The 21755-nt window shown below is 35.2% G+C and overlaps 1 protein-coding gene across 1 annotated transcript in view; it reads right to left on the bottom strand.

Moving 5' to 3' along the window:
• LOC107294493 (contactin-3) overlaps positions 1–21755 on the bottom strand; it is an 81889-nt gene that overhangs the window by 25821 nt on the left and 34313 nt on the right. Inside the window, exons 6-7 of the mRNA XM_015823726.1 lie at positions 5561–5688; positions 3712–3887 (exon numbers count right to left, since the gene is read on the bottom strand). Coding sequence (XP_015679212.1) covers positions 3712–3887; positions 5561–5688 — 304 coding nt within the window. The remainder of the gene's footprint in view (positions 1–3711; positions 3888–5560; positions 5689–21755) is intronic.

The raw sequence follows: 21755 nt of genomic DNA on the forward strand, positions 1-21755 counted from the left end.
TCTTTGTTGCTCTTCTCTGTACTCTTTCTAGAGTCTCAACATCTTTTTTACATCGTGGTGACCAAAACTGGATGCAGTATTCCAAGTGTGGCCTTACCAAGGCATTGTAAAGTGGTATTAATACTTCACGTGATCTTGATTCTATCCCTCTGTTAATGCAGCCTAGCACTGTGTTGGCTTTTTTGGCAGCTGCAGCACCCTGCTGGCTCATATTTAAATGATTGTCCACTAGGACTCCGAGATCCCTCTCACAGTTACTACTATTGAGCAAGGTACCCCCTATATTATACCTGTACATTTGATTTTTCTTGTCTAAATGTAGAACCTTACTTTTTTCACCATTGAATTTCATTTTGTTAGATAGCGCCCAGTGTTCAAGTCTATCCAGATCCTCCTGTATCCTAAGCCTGTTTTCTGGAGTGTTGGCTATTCCTGCCAGCTTGGTGTTGTCTGCAAATTTGATGAGTTCCCCATCTATCCCCTCATCCAGATCATTGATGAAGATGTTGAAGAGCACTGGGCCCAGAACAGAGCCCTGGGGCACCCCACTACACACTTCCCTCCATGTAGATGTGGTTCCATTGAGGACCACACGCTGAGTACGGCCAGTGAGCCAGCTACGGATCCATCTGGTGGTGATGCTGTCTAACCCGCATTTTTCTATCTTGTCAAGTAGTAGGTTGTGGTCTACTTTGTCAAATGCTGTACTGAAGTCCAAGTAAATTATATCCACAGCATTCCTCTGGTCCACTAGTTTTGTCACTTGGTCAAAGATGAACAGCAATTAATAAAATTAATTAATTAATTAATAAAAAGTTGAGTTTAAATCCCAAATCAGAATCATAACCAAAATAACAATTGCCATGCTGCCTCAACTTGTTTTCCTTTTGATTTCCATGCCAAGCATTGAGGTACTTCATACTACCACGTAACCCTTTACTTTTAAAACATGAAAGGGAGCTTTGATTGAAAGGTAGAATATTCTGCTATAGAATTGTTGCAGGAAACATAATCGTAACCTAAAAGAAGATGGTATTCTCTGGTAGTAGTGCTTAGAGCAATTAATATCTTAAATGCAATTATATTTATGCATGTAGTTTCCTAGTGACTTTTGGAAGAAATTAAATTTTGCTTTTTGAAAATGGAATATTGGAAAAAATAAACTGCAACATAGATATAAGTAATACTGAACTGGATCAATTCAAATTAGGAATGATTGTTAGGGTTAGAATAATAAGTCAAGGACTTCCTGTATTTGTGTTTTAAGACTCCTTAACACCTTGCATCATGTATTAGGGATGGAATATAAGTGATACCACTTTCCTCTTTTCATAATGCACATGAAAATATTTTTCCAGGTTGTTTGAGTTATCGATTTCATTTTAGAGAAGTGTTTTCCAATTTGCAATCATATTTCATGTTCTGCTATATTTTTAAGACAGACGCTAGAATGAATCCTATTTTCTTATATCCAACTTAAGTTTACTCCATATATTCATACTGTTTGTGGCCAGGAAACATTATTCAGTTTGAATGTTTTTAAACCTTAAGTTATATCTTCAATATAAAACATTATCAGCCATATTTAGTGTCTCTTTCAGTGACCTCTTCAGTAAAATTAATCTTGTTATAAATATTCAGAGTGTAAACTAAGTAGTGGGACTATCAAAGAGAATAATTTTACTTTAAATAAAAGCCTGACTACTTCTTTGATGCAAATAGAAAAATCGATACATATATAAATCCATACCATATATAACTACAATAAAATGCTACACATAGCATGATGAATTGTAATATATATGATCCTCGACTTACGACAAGAATAGGAATCAGAAAACTTGTTGTTAAATGGTGCAGTTGTGAAATGAGATACCACATGTCTGCATTTGATTTTGCATCCCCCCCCAAAAAATTTTTTATCACAATTGTTAAGTGAATCACCTGCACTCATTAAGTGAGATATCACATGACCACAACTTGCGATCTCTTCCCTGCTTCACTAGTGGCTTTGCTTGGAGAGCTGGGAAGGTCACAATTGGTGATCATATGACTGCAGAATGCTGCAACCATTGTATGTTCAAGCTGGTTGCCAATCATCTGGATTCAAATCACTACAGGGATGCTGAGAAAATTGTAACTGTGAGGACTAGTCATAAGTCAGTTCTTTCCGGCACTGAAAGGTTGAATGGTTGTTAAACATTGGTCATCATGCAAGGACTACCTTTACTAATAATTCACCATATTACTAAAATCAGTACAATCCATGTAAATCAGTCTTGGATGCTATGAAAACAAAGAAAGAAAGCTCTGAAATTGTCAATGTTTCATATAGTTTTGGCAGTGAAAGATTTTATTCAGTTTCAGCTAGCAAAATTAGATTTCTGCTACTGTGGATAGTTTATAGTGACAGGAAGGACACCTTTCCTGATGAGCAGTTTGCTGGCCCATAGAACACAAATTGTTAACAGGCTGGATAGAATTAAAGCAGTAACAGCATTATATTACCAATATCTGTACAATTTCAGCTGATATTAGCATTCTCAAATCATAATTGCAACATTAATAATTCAGGGAATCTTGGTAGTTACCTAGCATAATCTGAATTTTTACAGTTGGAACCTATGACTAACCCATCATTTCTAAGACTTTTACCACCAAAAACTAAACAAACAAGAAATAATAGTGATACTTTAAAGAAGCAAACTTTAAAAACCCACAAGACAATTTAAAAAACTTCATGGAAATAAAAACTACTTAAGTTGAAACAAAGGAACTAGAGGCCATGACTAAAGAACTAATGGAGTTGTGAAAATACATAACATTTGCCTACTTGAAAATGGAACATCAATCATCAAACTCTCTGGAAAGTTATTTGGGGCTGTAAACAAAATAGCATGTTGTTCACATTGAGCAAAACTTCAAGAACCACTATCCAACTATCCAGAATACAGTAGTCCTTAACTTACAACCATCCTTTTAGTGAGCATTCAATGGCACTGAAAAAAAAAGGTGACTTATGACTGTTTTCACACTTACGACTGTTGCAGCATTCCCATGGTCATGTGATCAAAATTTGGCGGCTTTATAATGGTTGCAGTGTCCTGGGGTCACGTGATTACCTTTTGCAGCCTTCTGACAAGCCAAGTCAATGGGGAAGCCAGATTCACTTAACAACCATGTTGCTAATTTAACAACTGCAGTGTTTTACTTAACTATGACAAGAAATGTCATAAACTAGGGCAAAACTCACTTAACAACTGTCTTGTTTAGCAACAGAAATTTTGGGCTCAGTTATGGTGGTAACTGGAGGACTATTTGTGTAAGATATGTTCCATGCTATCATAATTTATTTAACCACAAACTATAGTTATAAAGCTATATGCTAGTGATAGGAGACCAGATAGTGCATGATTAGAATGCAGTATTGCAGGCAAACTCTGCTCACAGCCTGGAGTTCGATCCTGATAGGCTCGAGGTTTACTCAACCTTTCATCCTTCTGAGGTCAGTAAAACTGTGGGGGCAATATGCTGACAGTGTAAATTGCTCAGAGAGTGCTGTAAAGCACTATATAATCTAAGTGCTAGTACTACTGCTATAGGCAACAGAATACAATTTAATCAGGAATAGAATTGTGGGTTTTTTTGCTTTTTCAACCTGATTCCATGTCCAATAATAAAGCAAAATTACATAATTATATTATAACTTACCCCACCCACTCTCTCAAAATGGGATGCATCTTTTCTGAAGTCAGTCAATGCACTATTAAAATACCATGTGAAACTTATATCCAGGAGTGGGTCATGTTGAACTTGGCAGGGTAAGATTATACTTTCCCCTACAGTCACATCCATATTTGATGGTGCCAATGTTATCCGGGTTGGTTCTGCAAAGAACATACAGAGTCAGTTCTAGCTAATGTGTTAACATTTGTATGCTTTTTAAAATAATCTATTCCATTTAAGAGTACATGAAAAAAAACCTGAGTCAATTCTAAGCTCTCTATTAGGTTTTCCAAACTCTATCTATATTCCAAGAACAGTAACAACAAAACGATGTCATAATGATGTAATCATGCTGTATTTGCAAAAACTGAACTTAAAAATTTCCAGATTTTTTTTAAAAAAATGCAAATTAGATACAGTTTCATAACATGTTCAGTAATACTTTAGTGGGAATTATGTAGAAAGATTTGGTGGGTCTTTTTGTATGTATGCTACCGGATGGTTGGCTTTGTGTTACATAGCACTGTTATTGAAACAATCATACTTGGTAAAAATTTGCTTTTGGGTTTCCACAAAGTGTGAACACCAGCAAATCATAGTAAAAATAAAGAAATGCTTAACCCGATATACAAAGCCAAGCCTCTCTCACAATATGATAAATATTGCAACATGATTATCATGGCATTTCTTTGCCACCTGGAACCATATGATATAAGGAGGATACAATATATTTCCTCCTTTTTGTAATTTTTTTTTTGATGGGGGTAAGGTTAATATGAGGTGTAAGAAGCAAAATTGTTTGAGTCCAGTTCATCTTGTCCCTCAAACTCCATGGGGAAAATGGTCAAACAGGAAGGAGAGGATAATAATTTTATTGGATAAAATTGCTCCTGGCCCCTTTAGGCCTGCTCAAAAAGAATTTGAGAGTGCATGAAACTTGCGAGGTGCAGGTTGCCCATTAATGTAGAAGAAAACTAAAACAAGTTATTTTGAATTTTTTAAAAAAAAACATTATTGATCTATAGATCTATTATTCTAATATGCAAATTACAAAAAACTGGATTTTCAAAAAGAATGACCCAAATTGCAAGTATTTATTTCAGAGGTGTTTGTAGTGACAAACATTGACTCAAAATGGTGGGCACAGTTGGGAAATCAATTTTCTATGTGTATGTGATGTACTATATATTTAAAAAAAGAGTGGGCTTTTCTGTGTCATCTGAGTGTGTCCACCAGAAGGTTTCCTCTTTTATTTTCAGACAAAATTGTATTTCATTTTCAGTAAATGGAAAAGGTTCTGTGAATGATTTTCCTTGCTATCTCCTACTGCACTTTATCTTCTAATTGTGTACAGCATCTTCTTTTTGCCAAAATTGCTATGATATTGACTGCTATTCTCTGTTGACTGATAGATCAAGAAAATCCTGTCTTTTGAACCTTTACTGGAACATTCCATAGTTATAAATAAAAGATCATTCCCTGTTTTTTCCATTTCATTTTTTTTTCAGATTCTGGAGGGGAGATCCATGACTACCTCTCAGAATATTAACATCTGATGGCATATCAACCTCTCATGCCTTCCTGCTTTTAATAGATGTTTCCAGAGGCTTTATGGCTATTCCATGCCATCTGCACTGGCAGTTCTGAACCTCTGCAAAAATGTATAGTGTGACATTAACAGTAATTTAAAAAGATCTCAAATTATATATTTCATTTGAGTTATGTACACTATGTTATTCTAACCTAAGATGAAAATTCAAAATCAAAACATCTCTTTCACACATTACTCAATTCATATAATTTTCAAGTGAGAGACTATTAACTATCTAATTACCTGTTACTAATAAGGCAGTTGAGCTGCTAGCTTTTCCAAACTTATTTTCTGCCAGGCAGGTATAGCTTCCAGCATCTGGTTTACTCACATTAGCTATTTGGAAGCTTCCATCTTTTAAGAATGATATTCTAAAAATAAAAAATATAGAAAAAAATAAGATTATATTTTGGGAGACGTATGTGTGTCTACAACTTAAGAGTTTAAACAATTAAAATATTTACAAATAGTTCTTCTAACAATTCTAATATATCTCTGTACCTGAGATGACAGAGTATGTTCCATACTGTATTCATTACATAATAAAGTTATTTGTTTGGAATGTTCCCTCTAAATTTCCACACTTCAGTGAGTCTGTGGATGAAAGCAGGCCTTCAGAAAATATGCAACTACCTATTTTATTATGGGTGATGCCCTTTTCAGAAAGCAATATGGAATGGAGGATTATAGGCTATTCCCCAACATGATTAGAATGCATGTTCTTCCTCCAAAGAAACCAATAAGATTTTTTTATCTGCAATCTTTTCTCAAGCTGTGAGAAGGGCAAAGGGAGAAGGTACAAATGATCATATTGGGTGTTTTTCTTTCCTGTTTGGAGTGTTTTAACAAGAGCTGTCTATGGTACTGTGCAGCTGAAATTAACTTAAACAGAAACAGATTCTTATAAGATTCAAAGAAGCTGTCCTGAATTTCAGAGTAGTTGTAGCTGCACTGTGCCTCCAAGGAGCAGCCCCAGAGAGGTGTTTTGGAGAATCAACCCTAATCCTAATATGTAACCACTTTTCCCATAGTTTACAAGCTGTTCCTTTTATCCTTTGCATGCAGTATAAGCACTACTAAGAATTAGACAGCATAAGCATTATTAAACATATGAAAGCAGGAATTGTCTGAAGAATAAAGACTGCACTTCTCATGTGCTGTAGTTCTGTTTCTATGCCAGAAGGATAAACTGTCTTAGCTGAACCAGCCTGCTATTTCCTCATTCATATTCTTATCATCATGATTCAAATGAAAGCAACATACCAAGAAGTTGAAAAATATAATTAGTACATTCTGCAATCATGTTACATTTTTACAACTTAAAAATTAGAAAGTTCTTCAAACCATTATTTGGTCTCTGCTGGCTCATTAATAGACTGCTATTCATTGTATAATTGCAGCTTCTAGTTTAAAAAGGTAACTGATATAAGGGATACGTGCATCTGGTGTCTTTCTATACTTTCAGCCATCTTCAAAAGCCATTCTGATTAATTTTGAAAATTAATTAGTTTCTTCTCCAGAGGGAATGTTATAGTACAAGTTTCACTTCTTCTGGAGCAGCTTCTGAATGTTGACAATTCCTGAGTTATCCCACCTTTGGGATTCCCCCCTTACCTGCAGAAGCCAAGGCACCCTACTTTTCCTCATTGAATGAGGGCTAAATTGTTACTTCCCCACTCTTTCCTCACTGAAAAACTGAAATGTGGCAAGGTGAAAAGTGAAGTTGAGAGCACTCTGCCAGCTATTTTCTGCTCTAGGACTCACTTCAGATGGATCATCGATGCACACAGGAGGGGGAAAATGGGGACACTTGCAGGATGCTGCACTGCATAATGAACATTATGATGCTGATGATGGAAAAGGCAGTGGATGTGTATAAGGATCCTTTATGTAGGAATTTGGTGAAGAAGTGATGTTTTAATTTTTTTTCCAGGCGTGGATTGGGGAACTGGAATGCTGAACAATGAAACTACAATAATGGAAAATGAGTGGTGAGTTAAACAAGATGGACATGGTGGATCCACGTTTTATCAACTTTGTTCTTCTGAAAAATTAGTTACTGTCATTTCACATTCCATGTTTTATGTCTCAAATTATATGAAGTCTGTTTCTTTGCTTCTTCTCCTTCCAAGTGAAACTCCTGATTTGATTTCTAATCCACTGCATCAATTAACACTCAACAAGATGGAAAAGTTGCTCTGAGAAAAGAGATTTATCCTGTATTCTGACACCCACCTCTGCACTGGTGCAAGATCAGTCTCTGCCCTCAAAGACATTTTGGAAAACAGATTACAAAACAAAACTGAAACATGATTGATGTTGCCTTTGGTCGAGTAAGCAGGAATGAAAGAGGAGAAGACCATACAAATGTTATCAAGTAAGCTTGTTTTATAATCTCAAATTATTTTTAGAGGTTTCTAGAGATACACATGCACCATTGTTCTATATCAATAAGAAAAAAAAAACTCGACAGCTCCATTGATTTTGCAATAAAGGATTGCCATATTAAAACAATATATATCATCTAATTATAATAAACAAATTATCAAACACTCTGAGTTATAAATTAAATGAACCATATTAATAATATTGATAATGGATCATGTCAGCTCAAAACTACATGTATCTCAGAATTACTTTCTAAAATTACATGAAACAAATTGATAGTAGAAAAAAAAAACATTGTAAGAAACAAAGAAAAAGCATCATTATCAAAACAGGCCAATGCATATAGCAAAGAAACAATAATATGTCAAAATTAAATAGCCTACTTTTACAAAAAGATTGAGAACTGAGAAAAAGGTTCAGATTGTTTAATAATGCCCTTTTCAAAATGATTGGCTCTGTTAAAATAGTCTATCTTTTTAACTGAATATTGAAAATGGAAACATTGCAGCTCCCTCCATTTTAATATTGTCAAATGATAGCTATGACTTATTTATTAAAATATCAATTTCATTGTTTTAACATCACATATGGATTGAGTGTACTCTTTGGGATGGTATACACATTGATTAAAACTGCAATAAATGTTTAATATTAGCTTCAATAATTATCCAACTGATGACATAATAGAGAAAGAAAAATAAATCTATTTTCAACATTGACCCTATCAAGTTATTTTCCCTCAATGAAGTGTTTTTTGAAATGGTCTGTCAAAAGCTCTGTAAAGGGAATTAGCTAGAGTGACTAACACAAAATGACAGAGAGGGTTCTAATCTAATTTAATTATGCCACAATATTTATAATCCCACCTATAATTATTCTAAATGGAGACTGAAAACTGAAAACTTTAGCTCAGATTAGCATGTGTGTGTGTGTGTGTGTGTGTGTGTGTGTATGTGTATGTGCTTGCAATTATTTAATTATTTTTATGCAAGAGAGATGATAAGGCTTTGCCTTGAAACACATATAAACAATAAAGCAAGGAAACTTTACATTAATACTGCATATATTCCATTTTTCCAAACTTCACAATGATATAAAGTAGCTAAAGGATTTCTGGATGAAACTAGAAATACAGCAATAATTTCTCTAATCTAATATAAACAAAATTGCAGTAGGACTTTACTTTTTTTAAAAAAATAATCCTTGTATATCAACACTTTTACTGTATATAGAAACAAAGCCAAATATATTGACTGATCATATCTGTAAGCTGAGAATGGCCTATCCTTGTAGTGTATAATCTTAAAACAAAATATTACAAACCTGTAATATTCTGGATTATTACAAATTGGCTGCATTTTCGTGAGTTTCGTGAGGATACGGCTATAGGAAATAATGGGCACTCAGAACAATCTTTCTTTTCTTGCTTTTGGCCCCAGGTTCACAAGAGTAGGTTGTATGGCAGTCTATACTGATTGTTGCCCATCATTCATCCCACAAAAGGGTCAGAGAAATGGACTGGGGTTGAGTAAATTTAGAAATAGCAGTCCTCAGTTGCTGCCTGACAATATTAAAGCCAGAAAATAAAGCCTTCCTTTATTTGTATTTTAAAACATCAAAGCAGGCAAAAAAAACACCCAGCTACACATATTGTTATGTGTATGAGAACACAAATACAAATTAAATAAAAATAGAAATATACATTCTTGGCTTTATCTTAAAGCTCCAGCAGGACCGAAAAACCAGCATGCATTTTCAACAAGTACACTGTCAAGCACATGGCCCCCATACAAGGGAGCACAGAGTATTTACAGAGAACCAAGAAAGCTCAAGAAAATACCCAAACCAACAGAATTGAATTTATATACTGTAGGCACACTGAAGATCATTCCCCAAATAGTGCAAGAGGATTTTTTAAAATAACAGTTAAGTACCAAACATTCAACAAACTCAAATACAGTCTACACCTTTGTACTTTCACAAGCATAGATATCAAATACCAAGCACAAGAGCCAAGCCTAAGTCAAGTAATCAAACTGTTAGAGATAAATCTTTTTCAAATTATTACATTTGCTACATGTTTATCTGAAACTCTATGTTCTATTGATGCTGTGTTTTTCAAGTGTCTTTAAAAATGAAACCTCATTTCATTTTTAAGGGTATCATGAAACTCAAGATACAAGTATTGCCAAGGCAGGTCAGAAAACATAGCAGTGCACATATAAACTTTTCATGTACCTGCCTTCCACCTGTTTTAAATAGGCAGGTAAAAGTCATAATAGCAATTTTCTAATTTTTATTATGCTCAAAAACCAGCATGAGGAGGATGTGGTACAATCAATTAAAACATAGGTATATAAAAAATCTAATAGGAATATAAAAGGAAGGGTAAGAACTTGGGTATACGGGAATGTATATGGAAGACTAAATCTCAATACACAGCACTCTAGAATGACAAACTAGATGCTTATTAAAACTGGTTTATGGCACAGGTTATCATTTGATGGAGCACTGCTATGCAGAACATGGCAATACTGAATGTTGTATAATTTTCGATGCTGGGGCCTTGAAGGGGCAATCTTAAAAAATTGGATTGAACAAGTTTTAATGGGCTGAATTGGAAAAGGGACTCAAATGGGCACCATGTATATCTGTGTTGTTGGCTTGGTTTGAATTTGAGCACTGCAAGTATATAGTGGCTATCTCTTGTCTTGAGAAATTTAAGAATTGCAGATGCTTATCTGTGGATTTTCGGCAACATAATCCCTGTGGGGTGTTCTACTGTTTGTAGAATGAAAAAATCACTCCTATGTATTTGAAACATGAGACTTAATCAATCTTGTGGTCATCTGTCCTCCAGGAGTCTTAGGCTTCTGGGCAAATGCCATAATTTTGGTCTTACGATAACTGAATGTTAGCTGGTCTTACTTGCAATATTATGTCAACACTGGTTATTGAATTGGATTAACACAGCCATGACATATAATCTAAATGGGGGAGGGGAGAGGCCTTGATATTGCTCACAACGTAGTGGGATAAGGATCCACAGGTCCCCTAGTTCTTCTCTAATTGAGAATGAAGTCCATTTAATAGCAGATCACCAGTCCATATTTCTTGGAGCAATATGATGTCATCTCTGGTGGGTGTAAACCACCCAGCCACATTCCAGTTTAGAAGGGTGACCTTATGCTTGTCACTTGAATATCAAGCAGAGGCACTGTGTGCCTGGGACTAGGTTGGTAATTTTACCAAGGCATCAACTTTATATTATTTGTTGGCAGAGATGGTTGTCTCCCCTTCTGTAGGGGGAAGGGGCACCATCGGTTCGTGCTTTCCCTTCTCTGCCATTTGTTTATCCATTGGAATAATTAGTGCAGCATGGGTGGAAAATGTGGATCACTGGCAAGCAGGGATCCCAACTCTTTAGCACAGGAAGCATCTTTTTTGGCTTGTCCAATGACAGAACAGGTGAGGGGAGCTCTTTCTCCAAAGAGTAAAATTCTTGCAGTGTTAATGGAGACCCCTCAGATACGGAAGCAGATGAAGATATACCTCCAAATGCTTAGCTGAGGTTTGTTTTTGTTTACCAGGCAGTTTCTTTTGGGTATCATCTGCTTGGTGTTAAATGGCTTTCTTGAATATTGCTGGTGTGGAGATCTTAGAGGAGTCATTATCAGTATCACTTTCACTGTTATTAATGAAGAGGTCAAAGTAAGGTGTGGTTTTCTGTAATATAAACATACTTTTGTAGGCTATGAAGCTGTGTCTATATTGGACTTTCAGTTCTCCTATTGAAAATAGGAGCAATTTTTGAAATATTTTAAAGATCACTAGGTATATTTTAAATGTTATAAAACTGGTTTCTTTACATTTTGGGTACATGCAATGGTTTAAACTCTTCTGCTTCTGCTCAGAGCTTTCTCATGTGATTTGCACTCGCAATCTCTCACTGTCTTAGGTGTACCATGGCTGCAAAATGAAATCAGCCTGGCGAAATGCTGCATTTTTCTAAAGAACTAAGTCAAACTAGACACAGTCATAGCAGAGCTATTATCCTTTCCATCTCTGTATGAAAAGGAAGCAAAAAATTCTTATTTAGCATTTAAAATAATAGGTATGTAGGAACAGTGATTCTCCCCCCCTCTCTTAAAATGTACCTTTCTTATTGTACCTTTTCTTTACACCTGCCTCACAAATCAGAGTGAGAAACAGAAAATTGGCTGGGTCAAAGGTTATATGCAGGTAGCATAGGAATACAGAATTCCGTTATCTTGTACAAAACTGCTGTCTCATGGTTTTACACGCAAATAGAGCAGACACATGGCCTCTCCTCCTGCCTTCTCCAGTCCCCAGCTTGGTTTTATTGCTTACTGTGCATATTTACAAGAATCATATGCATTCAACCTGGAGAATACTATCAGACAACATTCCTTTGCAAAAATACAACTCTTCAAAACACTTGCTTTCTTTATATAACTGCCATGTTGATTGTGGGGCTTTTAAATTGAAAGAACAGTTGAGGAAAATGGAATCTGAAGCATTTTGCTTTTAGAACTAATCTTTGTAAAATAGCCATAAAATAATATCCTTATGTGCATATATACTGGTATGCAAGCTGTTTTTAAATGGAAAACATCATAAAAGTACAGACTGTATGAAATTAAAACTGTTTGTAATAATAAAAAAATGGGCCATGCAGTTTATGAAAAAACAGCTTTATTTTCAAATAGCTAGTAACTCAAAAATAGCTTTATATATTTGCCAGGCTTTTCTCAGAGAATTAAAAAAAACTAAAGGTCCTATTGATATGATAATAAATGGGGATATATTACTTTCCACTTGCCAACGTTTTAATAGACAGGTTAAGTACAAGTTAAGCTTTTTTGATATATTAATCACTTACTAAATTAAGTTAAATTGAACTGCTTAAAAAAAAGGTTTGAAAAGTAATCCCCCATTGGTATTAATGCTAAGTAATATGAAAATATATTATTTTCCAGTTTACAGTTTTAAACCATCAAGCAAATTTAAGTATAAGTTTAATTTAATTCTGTCAAATGCTCATCCAGCCAGCAAGTCCAGTCAAATTTTTAAATTTTCATCAACACTCCATTTCCTCTATTTTAAAATTTAATATGATTTTATCACCATTTCCTTGCATTAACTCTGATAAAATTTAGTATTACTTGACCAAAGCATATGACATTAATTTGAGAATGTATAATTATGGACATATATAGGTCTGTGAGTGTGGGGTAGCCAGAACTACTGAAGTTTTGATTTTCTATTTTCCTCCCTCCCTCCCTCCCCTTCCCTTAAAATTTAGCCTATTGAATGAGATGATCTCCATAACTCCTTCCTTTAATTATAGGCAATCATGAAGAGGAATAATGTTTAAACTTGCTGCAAAATAAACTTTGCTGCAGTTCTCACAGAACTCAAAGAAATAAACAGGTGACATTGCTTTATCAAATCAGGATATAATAGAAAATGTCCCCACACCATACCAAGGAACCTCTTGGTTAAATAATGAATTAAAATTAGTCTCTCAAAACTTGTTCTTGAGAATTGAGTGTTTTTACCGATCAATCTGCTTATCATCTCCTATAAAAACTTCCCACAGATTGATGTCAAAAAAGCTGACCTGCAATTCCCAGACCTTTCCCTTTCCCTTTCTGAAGATAGAAATGTTTACTAACTTTCAGGGACCTGACATTTCAACAACTCTCTAAATCTGTCCGGGAAATGTCAAGAAAATATTTTAGAACACCTGAATTATACATAGATTATTATCTAGAGTTTTGTGCGAGCACTGCCAATATTTTAGGGCATTCTGGTGTATCTTTCTTTTTTTTTAAAAAAAAAATGTACATTTCCTTTCCCACATAATTCAAAAATGAAGAAAGGCAGGATATAATCTAACAAATAATAACAAATATTTTATTTATTTTCCTATTTATTTATGAGGGATTTATTGCCGCCCTAAAAATCTGGGTGATTAGAAAAGTGAGGGGCAAACTTTTGGAGAGGACACAATTATATCCACTAGGAAAATGGAGAGCTCTCTCTTCTCTCTATTCCACTCCACGTTCCTTCTTGTGAGGCATTTCTACAGCACTAACATAAAATGGGTTTCCTTGAAAACTGATTTTTTATTAAATTCTCTATTTCTTTATTTAAAAATAATATTTAGTAACATTTACATAGCCGCCCAACTTAAACAAGGTGACTTTGGGTAGTTTGCAGAAAAAAATATTAACAAAATATATATTTATTTTGAAACTGTCACTGCAGGGAGCCAAAAGAGTCTACATCCTCTCAGTAACTGGCTCACATCTGTCAGTTGGGAAAAAAAACATTTTCCTGGACTGTATTCAGTCCTCTGACTATCCATTGGAGAAGAGGACAGACAAGTACACCTCTAGTGAGCTCAGTGTGAGACGTATTAACTTTTTCTTGGCAATCGCTTGAATCCAATTATCAATCTAATGGAAAACTTGTTGCAGTATTTACCATCTGCCCTGAGCAGGCTAGGACATGTTGTGCCTTTTTATAGTAATGCTGTGAACATGTGCTGTGAGCTGGACTATGTGCTTTTATATTTTATCTTGTTTTGATGGATGTTTTAGTTTTACACACTGCCCAGAGTCAATGGGCAGCTATAGCAAATTTAAACAAACAAACAAACACACCTACATCAAAACCCTTTGTTTGCTAGATCTAACAGGGAATCAAACTGAAAGGCAAGGGGGTAGGTATCCATTAATTAAAGAAAATCTTTAATGCTATTAGACATTGCCAAAAGGCAAGGGACTCTAGCCCTTAGAACCAGTCATGTGTTGCAACTCCAGAGCTCAGACTGAAATATGGCAGATGGTGACAACACAGTATTTTACTGACAGTGTTCAATAAACCAACAGTTGTCAACTAACTATAAACTTAAAATAAAATCTGAAAAAGCTGACTAATTTCCTCTTATGCCCTTAAACCTTTGTTAATACTCCTTGACACTTGGTCTTCTTTTTTGGTTATTTATTCATAGACTCAAATCAGGGAGGAAGAAAGTTAAGAATAAAGTGAGGCAATAGGTTCTTGAAAATTAAAACTGGCTGGGTTCTACAAAGAAACACTGAAAAGATGAGAAGCTGTACAGTATTGCTTTGATGAGAAATAGTCCATCATCCAGAACAGAAGCTTTACACCTCAGGCTTCAGATAATTCATTTCAAAGAAGGGAATTAGAATACATCCATCAAACTATTTTATCCCACTCTGAATTTACATCACTTTTAATTTAGTAGCTACTCCTAGGTTAATCTAATGCAGTCATGTTAGATATCTTTGGAAGATTTAGGTAAAAAATTCAGGGCTGCATTTTCAAGAAACAATTTCTCTATAGTTGTCTTCTTATCAAAAGCATTGATGTATGCTTGAAAAGGTGCATAAATCTAATCAAATACTTTTTTGACAAGAGGGTATTTGAGCATGAAGACAATGTGAAGTCAATTTTTACTGGAAGCACATTCCTCCTCTGTTGAAAAATCCAGCTGCATAAGAAATTTCAAATATAACTTATGCTACTATCCCATGAATATGGAATAATGTTCACTGAACTCAGTCAGACTAATTTCAAATAAATATTTTTAGAACTGTGCATTAGAATCTGCAATAATATGATTGCAGATGTTTTTATAAACATGGGATGAGAGCCTGGCTTCACTCTTTTGGTTTCAAAGGTTTTTTTTTTTAAAAAAAAATTGTCCAAATTGCTCAATCTGCAGAAAATGAGACGATTTAAAACATATGGACATAACTGATAGGGAAGAACCAAAATAAAGTGTTTATTATTCTCTCTTCTCTCAGTGAATAAATTAACCAAATTATACTCATATAAACCATGACAAGAGATGGACGGATGCATAAAATATTCCTGTACATTTTTTTTTTAAAAAAAGGGCTGGGGGGGGGAGTAGGGAAATAATAAATTAAATTTGAACTACCTAAGTAAAAAAAAAATAGTCACTCAGAGTCACTTGCTTCCAGATGGGCAGTTACAAAAATTGATTGATTGACTGATTGATTGAATGAATATAGTTTACATTATTTTAATTTCAGTTAAGAGCTTGATCAAAAAGGCATGTCTCCACAGATATTTTAAATGCTCAGACTGGGGGAGTATGAAGAGAGTACATTGCAGACCTCAGGCATCAGTGTGTCAGAAAGCCCTCCCTTGCAGAGATTATTCCTGATTGTAGATGCTTCTTCAAAAGAATCTGTTAAGTCCCACACAGTTTGGCAAGACTAAGGAAGCAAGAATTTTATAGGCTACAATAAAGTGTCCTTGATTTATCCCTCTTGGGATAAATTCTAACTCTCTTTTATATTGAGTTCATTAAGGCAGGTCTATTTAACTCAGTGTTTCTCAACCTTGACAATTTTAAGGCATGTGGACTTCAACTCCCAGAATTCCACAGCCAGCATTGCTGGCTGTGGAATTCTGGGAGTTGAAGTCCACATGCCTTAAAATTGTCAAGGTTGAGAAACACTGATTTAACTGATCTGAATACTTCTTTCTAGATGTCTTCAGTGATGGGATTCAAATATGTGAACAACCGGTTCTTTGTGTGGATGCCACTTCTGGAAGTCCATGCTGGGCCTAAGCAACAAAAAATTAGTTACCGGTTCTGCCGAAGTGGTACGAACCGGCTGAATCCCACCACTGGATGTGTTGCTGCCTGGACGCAATTGTCTTTTATAAGATAAGCTATTGATGGGCTTTTCTTCTATTTCTTGATTATTTATGTCTAATCTCCCTTTCATTTGCCTCACCACAATTTCTCACATCGTCCTGAATAAAGGTTAGTCATATACAAGGTGGTCCCCTTAGAAAGACAGCCTTTAAAAATGAATATCAAGACCTTAAGTTGTGCCAAATAAGCATTTGATATCAATATATTTTTCTCTCATAAAGTCATCATAAGATATTGGACCTGTTTTCAAGGAAGACTCTGGAATCTGGGTTAAGGCCTTGCACTAATCAAGACTAGATCTAATCAAAGTGTCGATAATCAACACCAAAGGCATGAAAAAGTTATAGTAGCTCATTGTGTAATTAATCAAAGGTGTGTCTCACCAGAACTGCCATCTGTAGTAGCTGAGAATGGAGAAGCCTTCCTAGAGTGCAAACCTGCTCTTTCATGGGGAATGTAATCCTATCAAAAATAGGCTGACGAACAATCCTCAAATCCAGTTTCCCATTACCAACAGAATATATATTTTTTGTCTGGATTCAATTTCAGCTTACTTTCCCTCACCCAGCTTGCTATAAAACTTACCAGCATTTAAGGATTTGTTAGTTAAGTAGTAAATAGTTAATTAGTTAATAACCTTGAAGTTGACAATACTGGTCAAAATGATCTGGTCTTATTAAAGTAACAGAATGACATTGACCAGAGACAAATGCACAGTTATGAAATGGATGGTCCTGGCTTGATAAAATTTATGGAAAAAATATTGAACAGGATTATCACAAATATGTCCTTCTTATGAAAGGTAAATTAAAATGTTAGTTCTTCAACAGAAATAAAGTTTTCAAAATGATGGGAAAAATATTTCCACTAAGTTCAACATTTCCTATTAGCTTCTTCTGCCACTGAATTCTATTTATAATTGGTTTAAGAATATTTAAATCCACTTTTTTTTAAAAAAAAAATCCAAGATATGCATTCAGTTGCATTCAGCTTTATTTTTTGTTATCATCAAGAATCCAGTATTACCTGATCATGTGACCCCAAAGGTCCTACTACTGGTCATACTACGTTTGTTTCTTTGACTAAGTCTTCTCTATTAATTAGGATCAAACCAAGAATAATTGATCTCCTTTTGCCTTTTCTATCTCTGAAAAAAAACCTGTTAGAAAGACAGGTCACAGATTTCCTGGAAGGACCATGCTGAAAATTTTCTCAAAGTTGAAGTTCCTCACCTCTACTGCATTATTCATCCATTTAAAAATCTTAGGTATTAACTGACAAGGGTATATTAAATTTGATAAACATTTTTTTCTGTTCTAGAGATTTCCATCAATTTATATATACCTTTCTCAAGCCATAAATTACCATTTTTCATCCTTATTATTCATCTGAAAGTATTCTCAGTTCTTTTGAATTGTCACTTGGTGCTGCTCATTCCCCTTCCGCAATAGAATATTAAATGTCTAAGGGCATTAACATCAATTTATGTAACAACAATTCAAGTTACTACACATCTTTTTCTATTTTTCTTGATATCTTGGTTCATTTTATTTTGACTGAAGCTGTAGACTGAACACATTCCACAAATGAGGCTCCAATCTAAGCAGTTACAGGTTAATTTATAACAACCCACTCTTATACATGGATAGTTCAATATCTCCCTTCCAACATTCATTATATTACATTTGTCAGCATTGATTCTAAACTGTCATGGTGCTGCCAAATTGCTTGGCTTTATTAGTTCCTTTGGCACTACATCAAATTTCCTGAATAATTTGTATTGTCTACCAATTTGCTAGTAAACAAGTATGGGAGGGAGCAGTAACAACCAGTTGTTAAGCATCAGCTATTCTGAATAGATACTGTGCATTCTTCCCATTGTGTGCATGTTTTACTCTAAGAATATTTTTTGGTGGTGTCACTAAGACACATGTTAAAATATTCTCTAAGTGTTAGAGATTCCATTTCTTTACCTCATCCCTTGGACCTTATGTGGTTTCCTCTGAATATATACCATCTGGTGGGATGTTTTTATGTGTGCACCGAAACATACATATAAGTAAACAATATGATCTGGTAGTCTTAAATGAAGTAGTCACCTTTTTTTCTTCTGTAAATAGTTTATATGGCATTTTATTTTCTAAATCCAAGTTATATTTTTTCACACATAATTAAGTCTAACCCAGCCATTCCCAAGCCTGAATAAATAGGGAGGCTTGAGGTAAGAACTGGTGACTTTCCTTGTAAAAACCTTGGCTAGAAAATATTTTTGGAAAGGCTCTCAAATGAATCAGATATGATGAGCACAGTAGGATCCCCAGGTCAGATAGTATTTAGCAAGTTATCAGGGAACAGCAAGGACCTGCAGTGAATAGTTAAGGCATTAATGATATGCCTTGGGCAAATGCAGCAAGAATCCCAGCTGCTAATACAGCCATTGTTGAAACAAAAGATCTGTGCTATACAGCGATACTTGGATAGCAATATGGACTGTCCAAGGAATGAACCAGGGTAAATTAGATATTATCAAATGGGAGATGGCCCGGTTGAAAATCAAGATATTTGGAGTCAATGAGCTATGCTGAATAGATAATGGCTGTTTTCAGTCTGAGGAATTCACTATTACTTGGGACATGACACCAGGGAAATGAATGGAGTGGCATTTGCCCAAGCAGTGGAAAGCTTCTTGTAAATTAATGAACCCATTACGACCATCTGTATCTGTACCAATCCCTTAAAATCTCAGTAGTCCAAGTCTACACCCCAATGACTAATGGAATGGAACTTGAAATAGAGGGTTTCTATGTCAGCATTGAAAAATCTCTGGAGCAAGTGCCCAAAAAAGACATTGCTGACATACTGGGTGATTCAATGCAAATGCTGGCAGTCAAGCAACAAGAGGTATCACTAGCAGCTTTGGAGTTGGTGAGAGGGATGATGCAGGCAATTGTTTGGTTCAATTTTGACCTTAACATCATTTTTCTATCATGAATTCCTGGTTCAAATAGTCTAAGCATTTGGACCCACCAAATAAACTGTTCTGTAATCAGACTGACTATGTCCTACCCAGCCATTGATGATCCACTTCAGTCCTCACTGAACTGCTGATGGTCTGATGAACTGTGGTAAGAAATTCAATCTACCATAATTAAAACAATGATGGAACACATGCCATACAAGAAACCAGACACAAGGTGCAAATAAATGGTTCTCAGATGAAATCATCAGAAAGCAAAGAAAATCAGTCAAAGCAGCACACAAACTCAAGAAGCAAAGAGACTGAATGTGGATTTCCAAAGAACAGCAAGGAAAGATCACAAAGTTTATTGGGGCTAGTATTGCAAACAGCTAGAAAATTACTGCATGAAGAGTCACACCAGGAATACATTTGTACAAATCAGAAGGATTCCAACAGCATTTATTGCTTGTAAAAGCATAATCAAAAACAAGTATGAGAAAGAACTTTTTGACCAACAAGGTGTGAGAATGTAGAGAAGAGCTGTATGCCAGCAGCAAAGAGGCCCAATCTCCGAAGGATGATGAAGAAAAGGAAGCAGAAATAGAATCAGTCATCCTTCAGGAAGAAGTTATGTGGGCAATGAGCCAACTGCCAAACAACAATGCCTGAGGGGTAGATATCCACCCCTGCAGAATTGCTGAGGCCTATATCGCCCCAACCATCAGAAACTCGCGCCAGAAATTTTTGAAAATGAACTCATGGCCACAGGATTGGAAATGATCAATGCCAAAAAATGGCTCCTCCCAAGGATTGCTCCAATTATTTCATTATTGTCCTCATTCCTCATACTAGCAAGATTCTCCTTAAGATCATACAATAATATCTGGTGAGAATTACTCAATGTTCAAACTTTCTTCAGAAGGGGTCAGAATACTTGTGACCATATTGGAAATTCCCACTGAATCATAGAAAAATCTCAAGAATATCAAAAGAACATCTACAACTGCTCTATTGACTACAAGAAAGCCTCTGACTGAGTTGATCATAACAAGCTGTGGAGAGTCCTAATAGACCTGGGGATCTCAACACTTCTGGTCAAGTTGGTACAGCTGCTATTCTCAAATCAAGAAGCCATTGTGCAAACACCACATAGAGACATTGATTGTTTTAAGACAGAGAAAGGAGTGCAGCAAAACTGCATTCTTTAAAGTTTCTTATTCAACCTGTCTGCCGAAGACATTGTGAGGAAGCTGCAACTTGAAGAATAAAAAATCAGAGTAAAGATTGGAAGAAGGAATACCATGCTGATGACACAACTTTCTGAATGAAAATGTCAAAATAAAATGGTGTTCACTTGACAGTGAAGAGATCAAATGCACACAAGAATTCATTTTGCTAGGAGCACAAATTGATCAATGCAGTAATTACAGTCCAGAAATAAAAGTATTGAATTGTACTGGATCACCCAGCAATGATGAGCATGAATTGAGTATAGAAAAGCAAGACCACCAATCTGACAATTTCCTATAGTTACCCGTGGTTGCGAAAGTTGGACCATCAAAAAACTAGACAGGAGGAAAAAATGACTTGTTTAACCTGTAGTATTACAGAAGCCTTCTAAACATTCCTTGGACAACAAAAGTGAAAAACAAGCAAGGGCTGGAGCATATAAAACTAGTTATATTGCTAGAAGACAAAATCACAACATCCCACCTTATTTCAGACATGTTATGCAATCATAGGAAAAAGGCAATTATGCTCTGAATGACCAGCAGTAAAAGGAAACAAGGTCATCAAAAACCACAATGGCTAGACACCATCAACACTGACACCAGACAGAGCATAAAAGAACAGAGAACAACAACTATATATGATTGGAAAATGTGGAGATGATCCAAAAAATCTTTTGAGAAATGGACATGATAGAACAGATATCATCATCATCATCATCATCATCATCATCATCATCAATCACGGTCTCTTCTGTCATTCTGAGAATGCTATAGAAATCTACTAATTGTTTTTCAATATAAATACTTTCTGTTGTGCCATTCATTATCTAGTCTTTCTTTATAAACATATAACATTATTTAGATTAAAAAAATCAGTTTAATCAACCACACTCTGTTCTGTAACACTGATCCATCTCCCCATAAGAAAGATCTGAGAACAATAGCAGCTTTCTCTTTGAGTATCCCCATCAATTGATACCGAGAAGAATGTACTTCTGATCCTAGAAATAATTAAATGTCATCATGATTAATAGCCATTGATAACTTTACCTGTAAAGATAAAGTTTATCAAAGTTTCTAAAATCCTTCACATTGATAGTCATTGTTATA

Source organism: Protobothrops mucrosquamatus, unplaced genomic scaffold (assembly GCF_001527695.2).
Source record: "Protobothrops mucrosquamatus isolate PMUCROS unplaced genomic scaffold, P.Mucros_1.0 scaffold1968, whole genome shotgun sequence".
NCBI lineage: Eukaryota > Metazoa > Chordata > Lepidosauria > Squamata > Viperidae > Protobothrops > Protobothrops mucrosquamatus.